We start from the raw sequence: 20,426 nt of genomic DNA on the forward strand, positions 1-20,426 counted from the left end.
ACGTCACCGGTTCAGGGGGAAGAAATTTTAAATCCGGTCTACAGCAAAACCGCTACCTGAAGTAGCGGTTTTTACTAATAAACCGCTACTTCAGGTAGCGGTTTCTTTTTAATAAACTGCTACTTCAAGTAGCGGTTTTTGTTTAATAAACCGCTACTTCAAGTAGCGGTTTTCTAGCAGGTATAATTTCCCGATTTCACTTTCCTCTTTCATTTTCGTCTTCTCACCAAAATCCCATCCACGCCTTCCACCAAAATCACACCTCCTTCAACGGAAGTCGGCGCAGCCAAGGAATCCACCGACGCCGCCGGAGCATTCCTCATCAACGAAGGCCGCCGCTGTTGACGCCGAGGGTTCGACTTTAGTGGTCGGCTTCGCTAATTTCAGAAGAAACGTGCTGATCTTCTTGTTTGTGGTAAGTGCCCTAATTATTTTTTGTATTCAGTTATTGGGTTTGTTGTTGTTATTGAGTTTGTTGTTGTTATTGAGTTTCAGAATTGTATGTATGTGTTGTTGTTGTTGGTTTTGGTTGTGTTGTTGTTGTTAGTGTTCTTGTTTATTGTTGTTGTTATTGAGTTTCGGTTTTGGTTGTGTTGTTGTTGTTAGTGTTCTTGTTTATTGTTGTTGTTATTGAGTTTCAGAATTGTATGTATGTTTGTGGTTGGTTTTGGTTGTTGTTGTTGATTTACTTACCTTACATATAACCCTTGTAGAATTATTAATGGTTTCGATCACATTACTCAGTTTAGGTTGCTATAATTGCTGATTTTGAAAGTGAAAATAGAGCTTCTATACACAAAGTACATGAGCTCAAAGTACATGTAGTCATGACTTATGCCCATGTTGAGCTTCAAGAGGTATTAAGACCTTCATAGCTCAGTTTAGGTTGCTATAATTGTGTAGTTTGCTTGCTTGATGTTAGGACATTGCCACACTGTTAATGAATTTTTGCAATCTAATATCTTTGATTAATAATGGTCTTTTCTAGAATGAAACATGGAGGTTCCGAACTACCCTCTATATTGCTATTGGGGTGGAGAAATTGTCCACAAAGATAGCGATATAACGTATAGGGGTGGGAATCAAAAATTTGTGTTTGTACATTCTGCGATGACATATTCACAAGTTCTGAACAAGCTATATGAAGAATTGAGTGTTGATCCTAGAGGTGTGGAGTTGAAGGTGGTTATGCGTTATCCTATGGCTGGGGCATATGTTGCAATTCCGTTAAATGACGACAACGCTGTTAGAGCTATGTGGATTGCTGTGACTCAGAGTTCTTCTGTTGTAATGCAATTGTTCATTGAACAAGTTCCAAAGGAGCCAGTTGTGCAAACTAACACTGGTTCCTTTCCGGGGATGGATTTTTTTGGTAGTGTGGATCAACCGTTTTCCACTGGTGTTCAAAGTGTGGGCATAGGGTCATTCACAAGAATGCTTGTTGATCCACATTATGTCAATGACCATCTCTCACAGTTTAGGTCTCCGGCCTCATCGCCTAATGTTGGAACCTCGACAAGCACACAACCACAAGGAATTCTTGATTCTCTTGACCCAAACAATGTTGATGTATTTGGCGATGCAGAGATGAATGACACTGATGAAGATGATGATGAAGAGATAATTGAAGCTCGTGATAAGGCAATTAAAGGAAGCGCCCCCACTTCAGACTTCAATGAAGTGGCGCAAGTTGATCCTCGTTTGAATAACTCATGGATGTCTTGGTTAGGAAATGAGACATATAACAATGGGGGAGAATTTGAGGTTGGTCAGCAGTTTGACTCATTGCAACAACTGAAAGATGCTGTGAAATCTTACTCCATAGCTAGAAATCAAACAATTCGAGTTGTGGAGGCAGAGCCAGAGAAATATGTTGTTGAGTGCAAGAGGAAAGAACAATGTAGTTGTTCGTGGAGGCTTAGAGGAGTGAAAGATCCAACACTCTCTACGTTTAAAATTGTGAGGTACAACGGCCCTCATGCAAGTAACTGTGTTGGTGACATCGACTCGGGAGATCATAAGCTACTGACTTCCGAGTTCGTTTGCAATGCTCTTCTAGATGTCATTCGCGTTGATCCTTCATTGAAAATCAAGACAATGGTGCAACTTGTGAAAGAGAAATTTGATGGATTCCAAATAACCTACAAGAGAGCATGGCTAGCGAAACAAAAGGCAATAAAACTCATTTATGGGGGTTGGGAGGGTTCATATGAACAGTTGCCTAAGTACATGCAAGCTCTCAAGGAATCAAATCCTGGAACTGTTGTTGAGTGGAGGTTGTTAGAGTGTACGGTTCCTGGAACACATGTTTTTCAACGAGTCTTTTGGGCATTCAAGCCATGTATTGATGGATTCCGTCACTGGGGGACAGCTTCGACCTACAGCTGGGGGAGTGCGACTCTTGGTTTTTTGTATCGGCAGCTATGTCGAGGATGTCAGCGAGATTCAAGACAGATTGGAGGCCCGCTCATCCTACTACAGTTGTGGTCGTGGGAGCATATTACTATTGGCCGACCATACATTAGGAGGCCTCGAGATCCGCCACAGGAGGACCCTGAGGCTGAGGATGAGGATGACATTTTGGGGACTCAGCATCAGCGAGGTGTTGACCCTTTGGCGTGCAGGTACAATGTTTGCTTCAAGTTCATGTTCTTACAATTCTATCTTTCAAGAATTATTATTAACATGTCTTTACAGGTGGTTACGTGTCCATCTATCGTGTGCGCATACTGCTTCTGGACTACCATACTACAGAGATGCGTTTGACCATCAGCGCGAGGACCAGGTACAATCGGTGTTTCTTTTTTTTTGTGCATTGTATTTCTTCCATTATGTTAGTCATATACATGTTGACATACTTGTTTTGGGAATTAGATGATTTGGCAGCCATATACTGAGGCGGTGATGGATCGACTTCCGGAGATTTGTCGCTCAGACATGCACATTTGGCGTTCACGGGCACCTCTGATATGCTTTGACGTCGTTGAGTTCCACCTCCCAGACCGAGTCCTTCGTCAGTTCGGGTTAGACCAGCCGATCCCACAGGATGTAGACACGGACGTTGCTCTACACAGGAAGGATCAAAGGGGACAGCGTAATTGGGAGATTCGGCATTCGGACCATGTACACGAGTGGAGTCGACGAGAGGCATTAGTCGTCCAGGGATACCCGTTCACTGGGACTTCTTCCCCGGCCATGACAGAGTACATGGCTTGGTACCGTCGCATCACGAGACTGGTCATTACTCCACCTTCGCAGGAGCGCCCCCCGAGTCATTACCAGCCAGCTACCTCGGACCTCCTGCTTGTATGAACTTCACTTCATTTCAATCTAGTTCTTACGTTTTTGATTTCATTTTACTAACATTAAAACTACACTTAAATGTAGGCACATGCATTTGCTGATTTTCACGTCCAGCTATCGGGAGCTACTGAGACCATCTCCCACTTGCCACCAGAGACGGCTATACCATTTGCCATACAGACGATGCAGGGTTTTACATCATTTTGTGGCCAAACCTTGTCTAGGGTGGGGCAGTCACACCTTATTCAGCAGCCTCGACCGTCCACGTCTTCATCTTCTACTGTGCACACTATGCCGATCAGACCACCACCTCATCGTGGAGGCCATTCAGCACGTGCCTTCCATCCACCGACTCCTTCTCAGCATACTATCATGACATCTCCTCCACTAGTGCATCGCCAGTATCAGAGAAACCGACGGCGTAGCAACACTACGTCTGGGGTTGGAGTTGGCCTGGATGACATTCCAGAGGAGACAGCTGCATCATCTTCATCGTCACCTCATGGGAAGAAGCAACGCCCGAGCTAAGTGTATATTTTGGAACTAAACTAATTTTTTTGTAAATGCTTAGAATTGGATTTTGTTATATTTAATCAATTGAAAAATATTCGACTTTGCAATTTCGACTTCCTTAGATCTTCATAAACTTGTTATTTATGGTGGTTGTGTTGAAAATATGCTATATATCTCATGTTTTACAGGTACACAACTTGCAGGTTTTTTTTTGAGTGATTATGCAAGTTTGAAAAAAAAACCAGTCCAGGGTAAACCGCTACTTCAAGTAGCGGTTTTTCAAAGTAAACCGCTACTTGAAGTAGCGGTTTTCCAAAATAAACCGCTACATTAAATAGCGGTTTTTTGTAAACAAACCGCTACTTCAAGTAGCGGTTTTAAACTAAGAAACCGCTACTTGAAGTGGCGGTTTATTGCAAAGAAACCGCTACTTCAAGTAGCGGTTTACCCTGGACCGGAAAAAAAAAAAACCGGTTTTTTAACCATTGCTTACGTGGACGGTAGAATGGGAATTCTTATAACTTTGGCTGCAATTTGGGAATTGCGGTTCTTCTTGACTTTAATTTGGGAAAGAGCTCCGTATTATATAGGATTACAAGAGTCCTGAAAACGTAGTACGATTATTATACAAAATATATACAAATCTAATATATTTTATATAAATAAAGTAGACATTTTTCGAGAGCATTCGGCGCGCTACATAAGAAATACACTTATTTCAACCAATAAGAAGAAAGATTTGTATTTTATTTTTGAATTAAAAAATTATGTCACCACTTAGATAAAAGTAACAAATTAGATTTGATATATCTAAAATTTTAATGCCACGTAGATTATAATCCACGAATTAAATTATTTTAATGAAAAAAAAGTAAAAATATAGGAAAAGATAAATTTTTTAATTCAATACTACGAGTATAAGAAATCCAAAAAAAATATACTAAAAAATATTTAAATGATAAACGCTTATAATAAAGTTTGATACCTATCACTATAAGATAAACTGATAGTATTTATGATAAGAAATACAAATTGTTCGTTAATTATATATAAATTAAAATTTGTGATACCTACCATTATAAATGGACACATCATATCATATGACACAAACAAAATTTTGTATCAATAAAAAGCCCCATCAAGCGAATTTTGTGTTAGTAATTTTGTGTTAATTTTTTGTCATCAATGACCGGGTAATTTTTTAGCTTAATTTTTAAAATCCTATGTTTAAATTAGTATTTCTAATTATTACTTACATTGTATTAATTTGGGATACTCAACGATTATATGTTTATGTTTTATTTACTAAATATTTTTTTACATGCAGATCTAACACATCATACGACACCAATAAAATTTTGTATCAATACAAAACCCCATCAAGCGAATTTTGTGTTAGTAATTTTGTGTTAGTTTTAGGTCATCAATGTCCGGGTAATTTTTAAAATCTTATGTTTAAATTTATATTTGTAATTATTAGTTACATTGTATTTATTTAGGATACTTAACAATTATTTGTTTATTTAATGGCATACGATTATATGTTGTATACTTAATATATGGATGACTTTGGTTATTTTTGGAGATGATGAAAAAATTCCAATACATAGATTTGATTTTATATCGCAATAATTTTTCATTTATTGGTAAATATATTGATTTATTTTATATAAATGTAAAGATTTAATTTATATCAATTTCAGTTTGGCTAACATTTCACGGTTCAATTTATCCATTGATGTAGTAGGTTGGTTGTGAACGAGGTTGGTGATTCTATCGAAATAAAAGATATGGTAAAACAATGAATAATGATTTAGGATTTAAATTATTAAAAATTTATCATTTCACCTCAAAGATTTTATATAACGGAAACAATATCATATTTACAATTTATTTATATTTAATAAATTCATTATAAATTATAGTAAAAAAAATATTAAATTTTCGCAATTTTGTCTAAAATTATTAAATACAATAAATCAAATAATTAAAAATCTTAGATGAAAAAACCGTGCATCGCACAGACTTCCATCTAGTATATGTTAAGTCTATAACAAATACTCTCTTTGTCTCTTTTTTTTGCACCATATGACTCATAAGCTCTCACATATAGTGGATCCATGGTGCAAATAAAAGGGGACAGAGTGAGTATTATCTTTCTATAATATCTATCATGCTATGTAAATTATAAAATAAACAAAATTGATCATTAATTATGAACATGTGAATAAAAATAAATAAAAATATTGATAGATTGAGCATATAAATCAAAGACAAACTTAACAAAATTGCACATGATTGGATTACATCCCTTATTGAGAAAATGGGCCATTTATACCAGAATTTCATTTCGATCAATTTCATGTGATAAGTCATTTAGTTTAACTTTTGAATTCTGATCTAGTCGGATTGCAATCGGTTCATGTCATGTACTAATAATAATTTTTATTATTTTTAAAAAATCCAAAAAAAAAAAAAAAAAAAAAAAAAAAAAAAAAAAAAAACCTAAAAAATGATGATCCTAGCTAGCATCGATCAATTTTCATTACATAATGTTCTGGATCATTTTTTTTTATTATTATTATTTGATTTAGTCAAATTCTCAAATAGTTGTGGGTTGCACCACATGACGACGTTAGAAATATAAATCTCTGAATTCTTAGGTTGCACTGGAAGAATATTATTGGTCATTTAATAATTTGGGAAAAGTCTAATTAATTAAACGAAATTATGAAACTGGCATTGTTAAAAACGTTGTTCTGACAATATCTATGTATTTTGTCATTTACAAAAGGTCCGTGATTGAAATGTAGAGAAAAAAATATCGTTATGATTATGTGCCCTTTCACCAAATATATGAACAAATGTTATCTGCAACGAACTAACAACATACATACGTAGATATGTTATGAATATAAGGGAATATTGTTGTTATTGTTTCTTGATTGATTTACATAAAGATGTACATGAGTATATATGATAAGTACAAAATATAAAAACCTATAAAGATAAGAATGTAAAACAACATTGAACAAGTAAGCTCCTAATATTATGGGAATGTTGTTGAGTTGATGAGCATGGGCAGCATGCGTGGATAGACTTCATTCCCTAACAATGAAGACATAGGTTGGACACACACAAAATATTTCATTTCTATCGAGCAAAATTATGTAATGCCTTTCTGTTACTAGCGAATTAATATATACGATACAATTGATATAAATTCTACATGAACAAGCTACTATGAGGAGATGGCTAATGTATCGGAAGAGGGTTAATAGTAGGAATTAAAGAAAAGTTATTTCAGGAAATCAAACCACTAAGGCACTAACACAATACATTTTCTTCTTGAAAAAACATATACAAATAGGTATACCGTACTACATACCGTATGTTTATGTATTATATGTACGAGTCTCCTACTTGTATTTTCCTCATCATGCATGTCAACAAAAGAAAAGGTGTGTGGGCTTTAATTGAGGGCTATTACGATTACGAAGGTAGGGTGTAACTTGTACCGTTTAGAATCGTGACTTGAAAACATGTTATGCCTAATGCCCTTCTTAGTTATTACTTGCCATGTAAGGCAAGCTAAATAAAGAATCATCAGCAAATCCCAAAAAAAAAAAAAATTGATTTGCGTATGTTCATCCAATCTTAATCAACAAGTAACCAAGTATAGCGGATGTTTTTATCTTTTTAAATTTCCTGATCAACAAGTAACTAGAATAGGTATAACAGTTATTTTCATCTTACCAAGTAGTACTTAGTGAAGTTGGTAGGAGTTTCAACTCATTACCTCAAGGTTATGGGTTTGATTCCTACCAACTGCTGCTCTTGCGGGGTATGGTATATCAATCCAAAACCTCATATAGGTCAATCTAACCCAAGTTAGCGGGCTACAAAGTGAGAGTGGGGGAAGAGTAAGGAAACCCTACTTTCAAAATTAGGAATGGCAACGAATCGGATTCAGGTCGGATGCGGCTAAATCCGAAAAGTCTGAGTCCAATTCAATTCGACCCGTAATTTTAGGATCCGAATCCGATCCATTTATTCAGACCTCCGAATGATCCGAATACCTTTTTTTTTTTTTTTTAATGTGTGATATACCTATAATTGCTTGTACTATCCCTAATAAACTTAATTTCTTATATCATATTGTCTCGGGTCAGATTCGGGTCAAACTCGGTCAGACTTTGCGCAGGGTCCAAGTCCAATCCACCTCCTATTCGAATTCGGATTCGGACTATTTTTAAACGAATTTGGATCGGATTTTTTTTCTTCGGATCGGATTGGATTTGAAACGAACTCGAATTGAATTGCCATCCCTACTCAAAATGCTATTAGAGGGAATAATTGAACCTCCAATCTCAAAGTTAGAAGTTTCTTTCTAAATGCTAAATAAGATGTATAAATACTTTTCTTATAATGAATAGAGGCCATAGAAACAACTAACTTTACCTTAATTTATGACAAGGTATCTCAATATATGGTAAATATTACTTCGTACATTTTTATTGATAAAATTGCTTTCTTTAAATGTACTTCATCGTACAATGTAAAAATTACTTCTAATGTATTAAGGTAACAGTTTTATCGTTTGTAAAGCTTGTGTCTTACAAATCACTTCTTAAAGCACACTAAAAGCTACGTAGTACTCCGTATAACAAGTTTAAAGTTACCTTAAAAGATTTAAGTTAACGTAAAAGTGCTAAAAAGGTACTCTAAAACTGGGTGGTGTATGAAAAAATTATCGTATAACCGAGCGTACATTGTTATATTAAACTATCCATTGTACATTATAATGTACGTTATAATATATTACTTCCTCCGTTTTTTTTACTTGATCCGTTTTGACTTATACATTATTCGCCACTCCTCCTTTGACCGTCTTTTGTGAATAATATGTAAGGAAAAACAAATTCATGCGGGGTCTTTTTGAATTCGTCTCAATAAATACTATCATAATATACAAAAATTATAATTTTTACTATATTTAATAAATTTTTTATCTGTAAAAAACGATTAAAATTGTTTAGCAACAAATAACAAAATCAAAACCGATTTGTCATGTCAAACTCATGTTAATCTTCCATAATAGGGCCCATATACACAGCCCAACCGACCCATGTGGAGCTGAAAAATTAGCCCATCATAATCGCGCCAACTTTTAAACATAATTTGATTAATTTCCATGCAAGATTTAGGATTGTTGTGAGTATGACCTATTAGGGTGCCTCTAGCCGAGAAACTAATTTCATGATAAACCCATATGGTCCGTGCGTTAGCCCGACCCATGTCCAGTTGGACATAAGTGGGCTTAAATTTAGGGCTATTAGGACAAAATGAAAGCCCAACAATTAATTACGTCTACAATAATGCCAAAAAAATAAAATAATAAAAATAACAAACGTGTATACCTGTCAACTGACTGAAGAAGTTAGTGAAGATTAACTTCTATCATTCAAAGCAACCTTCTCTCTTTTTCTCTCTCTCTTCATACGTAACCAGAGTTGAATTTACTCCAATTTATTTTGTAATTTCTTAAGCTGAATTTTACTTTTATACTTGCGATGAATCCCGAATAGTAAGCTCTTTCTATATCTCTTTATGATCATTTTAATTAACTAGTTATTAATTATTTGTGTAATTTGATTCGATGGATTTTTTAGGGTTTTTGCTTGATTAATTTGTTGAAGTCAATTTCCAGAATTATTCAGTTTCTTACTTCAATTTTTTTGTTGAATTTTATTATTTTATGAAGGTTTGACCCTGATCGGAGCTGAAATTTTCTTGCTTTATAGAATTCCTTATTATAAAATGGGGAAATTTTGAAACTAGAATCATTAGGTTCATATTTTAGGGAGAAATTTTAATAGTAGTTTTAAAAAATTATTTGTATGATTGGATGAAGCCAGTAGTTGTCACTAGTTGATGGGTAACAATTTATTGGAAATGAATTTCAATTTCCCTCTTTTGTAGGGGGGAGCAGGGGCGGGTGTGACCGTGTGAGGTTTGTTATGTTTGAAGGGATGTTCAATGGGTTAAATTAAGATGAGGTTGGACTTGGGAACTCGTATCAGAGTACGCATCCAAGTGTCAAACTCGGCTTTTTTATGAATAATTTCCATGTGCTAGGTTCAAAATGAAGTATTGAAGTATCCATGCTCATGTTGGAGTGTCGATTTGATGTGCTTAAGATAAATATAAAGAGTTCGAGTAAAGTAGATTAATAAAAATGTTACCCCTAATTTGTGATGGAAATAAATCATTGCTGAATTTGTTGCTCAATGCCATGAACGTCATGGGAACCCGTCTTTTGTTAGATCTTGTGGTCCTAGAAAAATTCATAGGGGATGTTGCAATTAAGTCATTTAAGTGACGAACATAAGGGAAATGTAGACTTATTATGGAACACCCTAAGATAGGAAATGAGACATTTAGCTGAGGACAAGGGATGTATATCTTGGAGATAGATGCACAAAATTCTTAATGTATTTGCCTGAATTAAATCATTGTTATTAGAATCTACAGAAGTTATCCACCAACCAAACACAAAATAATCCAAAAAAATGTACAATGACTATGCTAATTCTAACTTTCTAAGTTCTAATTGCTAAGATGTTTGGTGGTATTGCTCCCACCCGCAGTTTTTCCCACGACATTTGGGTTTTCTGCGTCATCAAAACACCTTGTCCTTTATTTGCTTTACTTAATTTGTAATCTATTTATCGTTCTGCAAAAACCTACTTCCTTACTATAAATTAAGCTGCATTTTATGTTGTCAATCATTTGTATTCTAGTCAAGGACTCTTGAGCTACATTTGACTATATAAGTCTTCCTTGATGTTAGCCTTTTACCATAATCTGACTGTATAAACATTGCAGTGACTATCTCTTCAAGCTCTTGCTCATTGGTGACTCTGGAGTGGGAAAGTCATGTCTTTTACTCAGATTTGCGGTATGTCAGTTCATCTTTGTGCTTGTAATGTTTCAGTTCAATGTTTGGATTTCATCTTGTAACAAGGAAGACCTCTGCCAGATAACTGTTATAAAAGTTAGCTTTTGATTTTCTTGGATAATTTGTTTAGTGTGAAGAAGTTTGCCTTAGATTAAGCTCAAAGGTTGTCTGTTTAGCTCTCTGACACAGCATTGTAGTTATGGAAAAGGTCTGTTATGTAGCCCTTTCCTAGTAGGACTGGGTGTAGTAACTGTAAGCTACATAAGCATTCTTACAGATTCGCCAGAAGTGACGTAGGGGGGCTTGGGAAGAAGGCTAGCTGTCACGTGCTGACTACTTTGCCCTAGTCACGCACCGTGCGCCACCCGCTTACAGTCCGTCGTAAGACGAGTCAGGCTTTCTCCTTGGCACTTACTCCTTGTGCCCACGTAGCACAACTCCTTGTGCTGCTAGTATAAGTTTGCTAGCACGATCCCTTTGTGCTAACAAGTCCTCTTTGGTTGAACTAAGCACTCACCCTTAGTGCCTTAGTCCGAATTTACGACTAAGTGTCGTAGACAATTGAGCACCCAAGCTATCACCCTTGCTGGTATGCCCGATCACTCACTTGGCACCCCCGTGCCTTAGTTTTCCTCACACTCTCTAAGTGTTTGAAGGAAAGAGATTGAGTTGCAAGAGAACACAAGTGCTTAAGAAAGGCTTTTTGTATTGCTTTCAACTTATAGCTCTTAACTTGTTGATCTCTCAACTTCCTTGGTTCTTGCTTGAACTCGTACAAGGACTCGGCAGCAGCGATGGCATCAGCGAGAGTTTGGACGTTTCGGCGCTTCAACTCTTGCTCAGCCCATCGTTGTAGACCATCCATAAAGTAGAGAAGTTGAGTCTTCTCCGGCATCTCGGTCACCTCCAGCATGAGTGAAGTGAACTGTTTGATGTACTCCTTGACTGACCCCGTATGCTTCAACCCACGCAGCTTCTTTATGGCTACCTCTTCCGAGTTTTCTGGATAGAATTGCTTCTTGAGGTCGCTCTTGAACTCGTCCCAGGTGTTGAGTTGGACAACACCCTTCTTGATGTCGGTCTCGCGCCTTCTCCACCAAAGGATGGCATCGTCCCCCAAGTACATGGTAGCGGTGTTGATTTTTGATGCATCGTCGTCCAAATGCATCGCGCCAAAGTACTTCTCGATGCTCCACAGGAAGTTCTCAAGCTCCTTAGCATCGCGCCTTCCGTTGTACTTTGGCGGTTCGGGGACCTTCAACCTAGGTCCATCCCGAACAGCGGCACCCCCGGCCATTGCTGTCTTGCACAACACCATGTCGGCGTGTAAGGACTCGATCTTCTCTTCCATCGAGCCGATCCTATTTTCCATTGAGTCAATGGTGGACATGAGGAGATCCTTCGGTTGGGCCATCTCTGCCCTAATATCTCCAGCAACTTGACTGACCAAGGATTGAGTTTCCACCTTCGCCTCCTCAGTCCCTGACTCAAGACCCTTGACCCTAGCCTCAACATCATCGTATTGTTCGTTGAGGTCATTAATGCTATCTCGTTGTTCCGAGATGGCCTGGACCATACTAACCATCTTCTCCTCAAGCAAGGTGGTACGGCTAGCTTTCTTACTGGTGTTTCCCTCTTCCACAACGGATGCATGGGCATCGTCCTTTTGTGCCATACTCCTGACTTCCGCACTTATCTTCTAACAACAACTAGCACACAAACGCAACAGACCGCCCCTACGATCGACGTTGCTCTGATACCACGTGTCACGCGCTGACTAATTCCCCTAGTCTTTTGCACGCGGCCTACTAGAGTCACCACCCGTTAGACTACTAGTCAAGGCTCCCCAATTGCTTAGCAAAGCTAAATATTGCTGTTGTTAGTTAAGTGTGGTTTGCTTGGAAAGCACAAGTGAGAATATATGAGAAGGCTTTAAGGAAGAAAGCACTTGTATTCTCTCAAGCATTTATAAAAGCTTTTATAAATGCTTGAGAGAATACAAGTGCTTTCTTCCTTAAAGCCTTCTCATATATTCTCACTTGTGCTTTCCAAGCAAACCACACTTAACTAACAACAGCAATATTTAGCTTTGCTAAGCAATTGGGGAGCCTTGACTAGTAGTCTAACGGGTGGTGACTCTAGTAGGCCGCGTGCAAAAGACTAGGGGAATTAGTCAGCGCGTGACACGTGGTATCAGAGCAACGTCGATCGTAGGGGCGGTCTGTTGCGTTTGTGTGCTAGTTGTTGTTAGAAGATAAGTGCGGAAGTCAGGAGTATGGCACAAAAGGACGATGCCCATGCATCCGTTGTGGAAGAGGGAAACACCAGTAAGAAAGCTAGCCGTACCACCTTGCTTGAGGAGAAGATGGTTAGTATGGTCCAGGCCATCTCGGAACAACGAGATAGCATTAATGACCTCAACGAACAATACGATGATGTTGAGGCTAGGGTCAAGGGTCTTGAGTCAGGGACTGAGGAGGCGAAGGTGGAAACTCAATCCTTGGTCAGTCAAGTTGCTGGAGATATTAGGGCAGAGATGGCCCAACCGAAGGATCTCCTCATGTCCACCATTGACTCAATGGAAAATAGGATCGGCTCGATGGAAGAGAAGATCGAGTCCTTACACGCCGACATGGTGTTGTGCAAGACAGCAATGGCCGGGGGTGCCGCTGTTCGGGATGGACCTAGGTTGAAGGTCCCCGAACCGCCAAAGTACAACGGAAGGCGCGATGCTAAGGAGCTTGAGAACTTCCTGTGGAGCATCGAGAAGTACTTTGGCGCGATGCATTTGGACGACGATGCATCAAAAATCAACACCGCTACCATGTACTTGGGGGACGATGCCATCCTTTGGTGGAGAAGGCGCGAGACCGACATCAAGAAGGGTGTTGTCCAACTCAACACCTGGGACGAGTTCAAGAGCGACCTCAAGAAGCAATTCTATCCAGAAAACTCGGAAGAGGTAGCCATAAAGAAGCTGCGTGGGTTGAAGCATACGGGGTCAGTCAAGGAGTACATCAAACAGTTCACTTCACTCATGCTGGAGGTGACCGAGATGCCGGAGAAGACTCAACTTCTCTACTTTATGGATGGTCTACAACGATGGGCTGAGCAAGAGTTGAAGCGCCGAAACGTCCAAACTCTCGCTGATGCCATCGCTGCTGCCGAGTCCTTGTACGAGTTCAAGCAAGAACCAAGGAAGTTGAGAGATCAACAAGTTAAGAGCTATAAGTTGAAAGCAATACAAAAAGCCTTTCTTAAGCACTTGTGTTCTCTTGCAACTCAATCTCTTTCCTTCAAACACTTAGAGAGTGTGAGGAAAACTAAGGCACGGGGGTGCCAAGTGAGTGATCGGGCATACCAGCAAGGGTGATAGCTTGGGTGCTCAATTGTCTACGACACTTAGTCGTAAATTCGGACTAAGGCACTAAGGGTGAGTGCTTAGTTCAACCAAAGAGGACTTGTTAGCACAAAGGGATCGTGCTAGCAAACTTATACTAGCAGCACAAGGAGTTGTGCTACGTGGGCACAAGGAGTAAGTGCCAAGGAGAAAGCCTGACTCGTCTTACGACGGACTGTAAGCGGGTGGCGCACGGTGCGTGACTAGGGCAAAGTAGTCAGCACGTGACAGGAAGTTGAGAGATCAACAAGTTAAGAGCTATAAGTTGAAAGTAATACAAAAGACATTCCAGAAGCACTTGTGTTCTCTTGCAACTCAATCTCTTTCCTTCAAACACTTAGAGAGTGTGAGGAAAACTAAGGCACGGGGGTGCCAAGTGAGTGATCGGGCATACCAGCAAGGGTGATAGCTTGGGTGCTCAATTGTCTACGACACTTAGTCGTAAATTCGGACTAAGGCACTAAGGGTGAGTGCTTAGTTCAACCAAAGGGGACTTGTTAGCACAAAGGGATCGTGCTAGCAAACTTATACTAGCAGCACAAGGAGTTGTGCTACGTGGGCACAAGGAGTAAGTGCCAAGGAGAAAGCCTGACTCGTCTTACGACGGACTGTAAGCGGGTGGCGCACGGTGCGTGACTAGGGCAAAGTAGTCGGCACGTGACATAGCGCTAACTTTCTTCTTTTCTAGTGCAACTACAGCATTTCAAGTTTCAACCTCTTGCGGGTCTATTCATTCCATTCTCTTACAGGAACACAGTCTGACAGTCTCAGAAGTCCATGAGGGATATTGTTTTCTTGGTCTTATAAGCCTTCACATGTATTTTATAAATGACTTTTTTTTTTCTGATTTCTATCGGACAAATTGGATGATCATAGGACTTTCGGACAAATTGGATGATCATAGGACTTTTGGAGGTTTAGCAGTTTAGGTGTAATCACTTCATCCCATGGATATAGCATAATAAAAGTGTTCTTTTCACGAATTCATCACTAGGCATTTTAAGTTCTATTTCACTAATCTTATAGGCTTTCTTTCTATTCCTCTACAGAGTACAGACAGACAAAAAATGTTTGTTCTTCTTTATAGTGTAACTTTTGCTTTATTTTTACATCTGTTTGAGTCTTGAGGTCAATGAATCTGCAAGGGTTCTGGAATCCAAGCATCTGGCCACTAAGTGGAATGCAGAACTAGCATTGTAGAATTGTGGCACCTGACCACTGACCCCTAAAGATATTGCTGATGTGTCTGTTAGACGTTTGGAAGTTTCTCTTGTTGGTTCTATGACAAGCAATGAAACGATGCAACATTACTTGAAACACACCATTGCCTAGCTCTGTAAATTTTTAATCCCTTTGACCTTTTCTTCTCATGTAATATCCTATAGCCAAGTTTTTTCTTTCCTACAAATGTCTAGGCAGAACTTTCTATTGATTGTAAATTTTCTTCTTCCACACTGATATGTGGTTTCCTTATTTCTTCTGAGAGAACATATCAGAGAGTAGTACACATTATATAAAATAATCAATAATGACATCTAATTCTCTCTGGTTCTTTTGCGATTATACTAGCTGTTTGTGTTGTATTTTTTGCATTGTGCTGTCTCCTATGCTTCCTTCTTTCCTCAGGTTAAGAACATCAATGATAATAAATTGTTCTGCTACCGTTGAGAAACTTGTATTTCTGCATTTAATTGCTTCATATTTATGTACCATCAGTTGTGAATTTTCCATTTGAAGCACCCCTTGAACTTCTGTGTAAATGTTACTTTGGCTGACTACTTCTTGTATGATAATGAAGGACGATTCGTACCTGGACAGCTACATAAGCACAATTGGAGTTGACTTTGTGAGTAATGACATCTTGCTGGTAAACTGAATTGGACACTTTCTCCTGTGAATTGATTATCATCAATTTTTTTTTTTATTTGTGCTTTAGAAAATTCGTACAGTGGAGCAGGATAACAAGACCATAAAGCTGCAGATTGTAAGTATTTTTCAGCTTCTCTAATTGTTTCCAGCTTTTTATGCAAGTCAACTTACATCTTTATTGTGCTTGATTTAGTGGGATACTGCTGGTCAAGAACGTTTCCGTACCATTACAAGTAGCTATTACCGTGGAGCACATGGAATCATTGTAAGCTTAAGTCTACCAATCTTGAAAAATGTTCCAACTTTTATACAGGTTTGACAGTACTTGCCCTTGCTTTCTGCTAGATTGTTTACGACATCACAGATCAAGAAAGCTTCAATAATGTGAAACAATGGCTTAGTGAAATTGATCGTTATGCAAGCAATAATGTGAACAAGCTCTTGGTGGGAAATAAAAGCGACTTAACAGCCAATCGAGCTGTTCCTTATGAAACTGCTAAGGTATGCCATTGGTTCTAATGATCAATTGATCAATACTACTAAGTACGAATATGCAAGCTAAAGGCATAATATAGCTAACAATTCTTTGGAATTTTTTCAAGGCATATGCCGATGAAATTGGTATTCCCTTCCTGGAAACCAGTGCCAAAGATGCTACCAATGTTGAGCAGGCATTTCTGACCATGACAACAGACATAAAGAATCGGTATGTTTCATATTAGGTTTTTATTCTTCGTATAATAGTAAATTTCAGGTCAATCATTCTATTTCTTCTTATGCAGAATGGCTACTCAACCTGGAGCAGGTGCAGACAAGCCTTCTGGTGTGCAAATTCGTGGCCAACCTGTCAACCAAAGCTCTAGCTGTTGCTCTTAATTGGCTACAGTCAGCATAAAGATCACACCTCAGCTTATTGATTAGCAATGTTTACTTGTACATAGAAAAGAATCTGAACTTTATATTGGTTCTTAACTAAGGGCTCCTACATAAAACAGAAAATTGTCCAAACAAAACGTATTTTCAAAGATTTAAGTCACCCTTCCTGTAATTTGTGAATGCTGCATTCTTGAGATTTCTTTTACTATGTATTCGTCTATTTCCCCATGTTTCAGTAGGCAATAAAATTTGGGTCGAGCCCTCTAGATGAACTTCACATTTCATATTTGTGATTGCAGAAAAGTGATTCAAAGTGATTAGACTACATATCAATCAATCAAAGCCTTAATCCATAAGTGGGGTCAGCTACATGAATCAAAAGTGATTATTTTGTGTAGTCATTAACAAAAATCTTCCTCCTCTATCCCTTACGATCAAATGTCTCATTTCTCATGCAAATCCAAATATTTCATATCCTTCCAACCAAGTCAACTTCGGTCTCCCTCTCCCTCGTTTAACCCCACCCCGCCCCGGTCCCACTCTTCTATTCTTCGCGCCGGTGCACCCTCAGGTCTCTATCTTATATGCCTTTTTAGTAATTAGAATACATTATTACATAAAATGATAAAAGTTACTGTACAGTCCTTTTCCCCTTTGAACCCAGTTACATAACTAATCCAGTGGTTTGCAAAATTGCAACACCCAGTTAGGTCTTATAAGTTATCCGACGTAATCTGTTTAGTCACTTTATTCAAAAAGGCTTACAAGTTATCCGTTCTAAAGTTATATTGCATATATAATTAATTTAATACTGCTTTTATTTTTGAAAGATGAATAGTTTATTCGTGTAGTTATTTTTGTGTTAGCAATACTAGTACAATAATAATGTTGATTAATATGGTGTTGGAAGATCACTATAGTGATTGCAACAGGCCAACCAGCCTAAGTATACATTAAGGTATAGATCTATCCATCAGCAAGATAAAGGACCGGATCAATTAGAATCATTAAGCATCATATACTCCTGAAGCAGATTGCTTGCTATGTCAAAACTCACAAGTAGCAAAATGGAAAGAAAATTAACCATCCAAAATTATGGTGGGTGAAGTAACATCTTCCAACTTTCAATGATGATGATTGCTTCTATGTTTCCATTCCACAAACACATAATTGTACGACAAAAACAGCTGAAACCAAGTCGTCTATTTCTCATAAATTGAAAATAATACTGTCACACCACAAAAACTACAGAGAAACAAAATAGGATATTGAGACGAAGAGTCATCCAGAACTACTACTCAAAAGTATGACAAAATTTCAACACCTAATTCACTTCCTGCCGCGGAGCTTAGGTGGCTGCCTGTTCCTCTTCTTAACACCAGACTTGGCAACTTGAAGGCTTCTGTTCACAATGCTCAACCTTGCAAGGGCAGCTTGCTTCAAGTCAGGCCTGTAGTAATTGTTGGCAACCTGCCAAACACACGAGCATGAAATGTGAAGATCAAGCAGTAAAAAAATACTCAAAACAAATTGATGCAAATCGACAGAAATAAGATCTTAAATGCTGCTACAATCATCGTAGCAGAGCATTCAAGTGACTAATACAGCTAGTGTTCAAATACACCTACAAAGGGAACATCCTAGTTAACTCATAGTTTTTCAACGTACACCACCCCAATCTCATTCTCAGTATCCATGAACTGAAAATTAACAAATGGCCTGTGAAGAACCAACAAACATAGGCCAACATTCAACTTAATTGAGAAGAAGCTAAACTACATCTTCCAGCAACTCATCCGATAATAAGAAGCTAAAGAAAGCAAGGTTTAGCTCATTATCAGATGAGGTGTTAAAAGTATGCATGTATTGCATCAGGGTATAAGTGAGCACTTTCAGTCGAGGGGCATGAGAATTCAACGTTCCCAAACAACAACACAGATTCTGCTTCAACTCTATATACACATACACAAACCTCCCTATACAATAAAACATATAAACATAGCATTCCAATTCAAGCAATCCAATGCTCTTGTAATTAAATAGTCCAGTCTTATCACTGAACTTAAATACTTGATAGAGAATTGTGATTAGTCTTGATACTCATTTATAAGAGGAACATAAGAAAATTCAAGTTCACGCCTTTTATACAAAAAACAAATAATCAATTACCTGGTTCTCAACAGCCTTGACCATCCTGCTGAAGTCTTTCTTCATCACAGACTTGTGTTTTAGACTACCGGGCTTGTTCTGCTTCCTGGTCTTGGTTGTAGCGAGCACAACTGAGTCTTTGCCTCCTGGTTGAACAGACACGGTCTTGGTGTTTGCAAGTCCTAAGATAACACATACATGATTAATTAATAATAACAACCCAATCTTAAATTAGGGTACTACTACAAAGCCAATCACAGCATACAACAAAAACATGGTGGGAAACACAAGTGACAGTAACACACCACACACTACATTTTAAGAAAGCAGTTGCTCTGAGAAATGGAGGAAAGAAATGATCAACAGGAGTAAATGAACCGAGTTGTAAAACCCAAAATTGTAATTACAAACTATAAAGGCCTTTCCTAGCACAAAAATCCTTCATTTTTGGAGAAATGGAATTCGTAACAGCTCCTCATATAGTCAATCACTTGATCAGAGCTACAAGGATCAAGTGAAAACCAATCCTACTTAAACACACACCAAAACCCTAAAAAGCAGCAAGCTACACATGAAAGCCACTCAAAATCACAATATAATACAATACGGTCAAGAATAATTACATGACTTAATACGATTATATACCCAAATTAAGCTTAATTAACATATATACCCACCAAATCAAACCCTTAGTATTCAAGAATTTTAATTTACTTTCCATCTTCAAATAATCAAGCGAATCAACAAAACCCAGCAAAAAAATACAATACCAATGAATCAAATAACAACATATAATTAAGAAAACCAAAAAATCATCAAAACCCACACATTGTTAAACGAACACTAGCGAATTACAAACGATCATACAAATCATCAAAAACCCAGTAAATACCACATAAATCGAACTGAAAATAAACTTAATTAACGAAATTATTATTACCGGAATACTTGTAGGAGTGTTTGTTGAAAAGGTTGTTGTTCTCCTTGCTAAACTGAACTTTAGCAGATCCATTCCCAAATTCCTTCACCAAAAAGCAGTTGTTCTTCTTCACGATCTCCCACACCAAAGATCCTGGTACTGTCGCCATTTTTTCTTCTCCTGCAAATTATAATCAAACCCAGAAAATTTTAGTATAAATAATTACATAAATGATGAAGAAATTAACGAATTGAATGTAAAATTAAAGAGAGAAAACATGAAAACCTAAGCTCCAAAAATGGGGGTTTGAGTTGTTGAGGCTATAGGAGAGATCTCAGAAAGAAATGAAGGGGACGATAAATTAGGGTTTTATATCGTCGATGGACTCTATAAAACCCTAGTTTTGTTGTTTGTTTTACGGGCTTTTTCGGTTGTGT

At 37.9% G+C, this 20,426-nt stretch overlaps 3 protein-coding genes across 3 annotated transcripts; 2 read left to right on the top strand and 1 right to left on the bottom strand.

Annotated features, from left to right (window-relative positions):
• Positions 1–314: 314 nt before the first annotated feature.
• Positions 315–3,923, top strand: LOC110699768. Its single transcript, XM_021877285.1, has 5 exons — positions 315–415; positions 989–2,624; positions 2,698–2,785; positions 2,875–3,306; positions 3,388–3,923. The coding sequence occupies exons 2-5, from the start codon at positions 997–999 to the stop codon at positions 3,829–3,831; spliced, it is 2,592 nt and encodes an 863-aa protein (XP_021732977.1). The 5' UTR covers positions 315–415; positions 989–996; the 3' UTR covers positions 3,832–3,923.
• A 5,318-nt stretch (positions 3,924–9,241) lies between these two features.
• LOC110699577 (GTP-binding protein YPTM2-like) lies at positions 9,242–17,206 on the top strand. Its single transcript, XM_021877079.1, has 8 exons — positions 9,242–9,403; positions 10,705–10,777; positions 15,976–16,023; positions 16,114–16,161; positions 16,240–16,311; positions 16,392–16,547; positions 16,649–16,752; positions 16,829–17,206. Exons 1-8 carry the CDS (start codon positions 9,390–9,392, stop codon positions 16,920–16,922), a joined length of 609 nt encoding a protein of 202 aa, XP_021732771.1. The 5' UTR covers positions 9,242–9,389; the 3' UTR covers positions 16,923–17,206.
• Positions 17,207–18,001: 795 nt separating this feature from the next.
• LOC110699579 (60S ribosomal protein L28-1-like) lies at positions 18,002–20,426 on the bottom strand. The gene is made up of 4 exons (XM_021877080.1): positions 20,275–20,426; positions 20,011–20,169; positions 19,092–19,252; positions 18,002–18,392 (listed from the first exon to the last, which is right to left on the bottom strand). Exons 2-4 carry the CDS (start codon positions 20,156–20,158, stop codon positions 18,252–18,254), a joined length of 450 nt encoding a protein of 149 aa, XP_021732772.1. The 5' UTR covers positions 20,159–20,169; positions 20,275–20,426; the 3' UTR covers positions 18,002–18,251.

The sequence above is a fragment of the Chenopodium quinoa genome, unplaced genomic scaffold (assembly GCF_001683475.1).
Source record: "Chenopodium quinoa cultivar QQ74 unplaced genomic scaffold, ASM168347v1, whole genome shotgun sequence".
Lineage (NCBI taxonomy): Eukaryota > Viridiplantae > Streptophyta > Magnoliopsida > Caryophyllales > Amaranthaceae > Chenopodium > Chenopodium quinoa.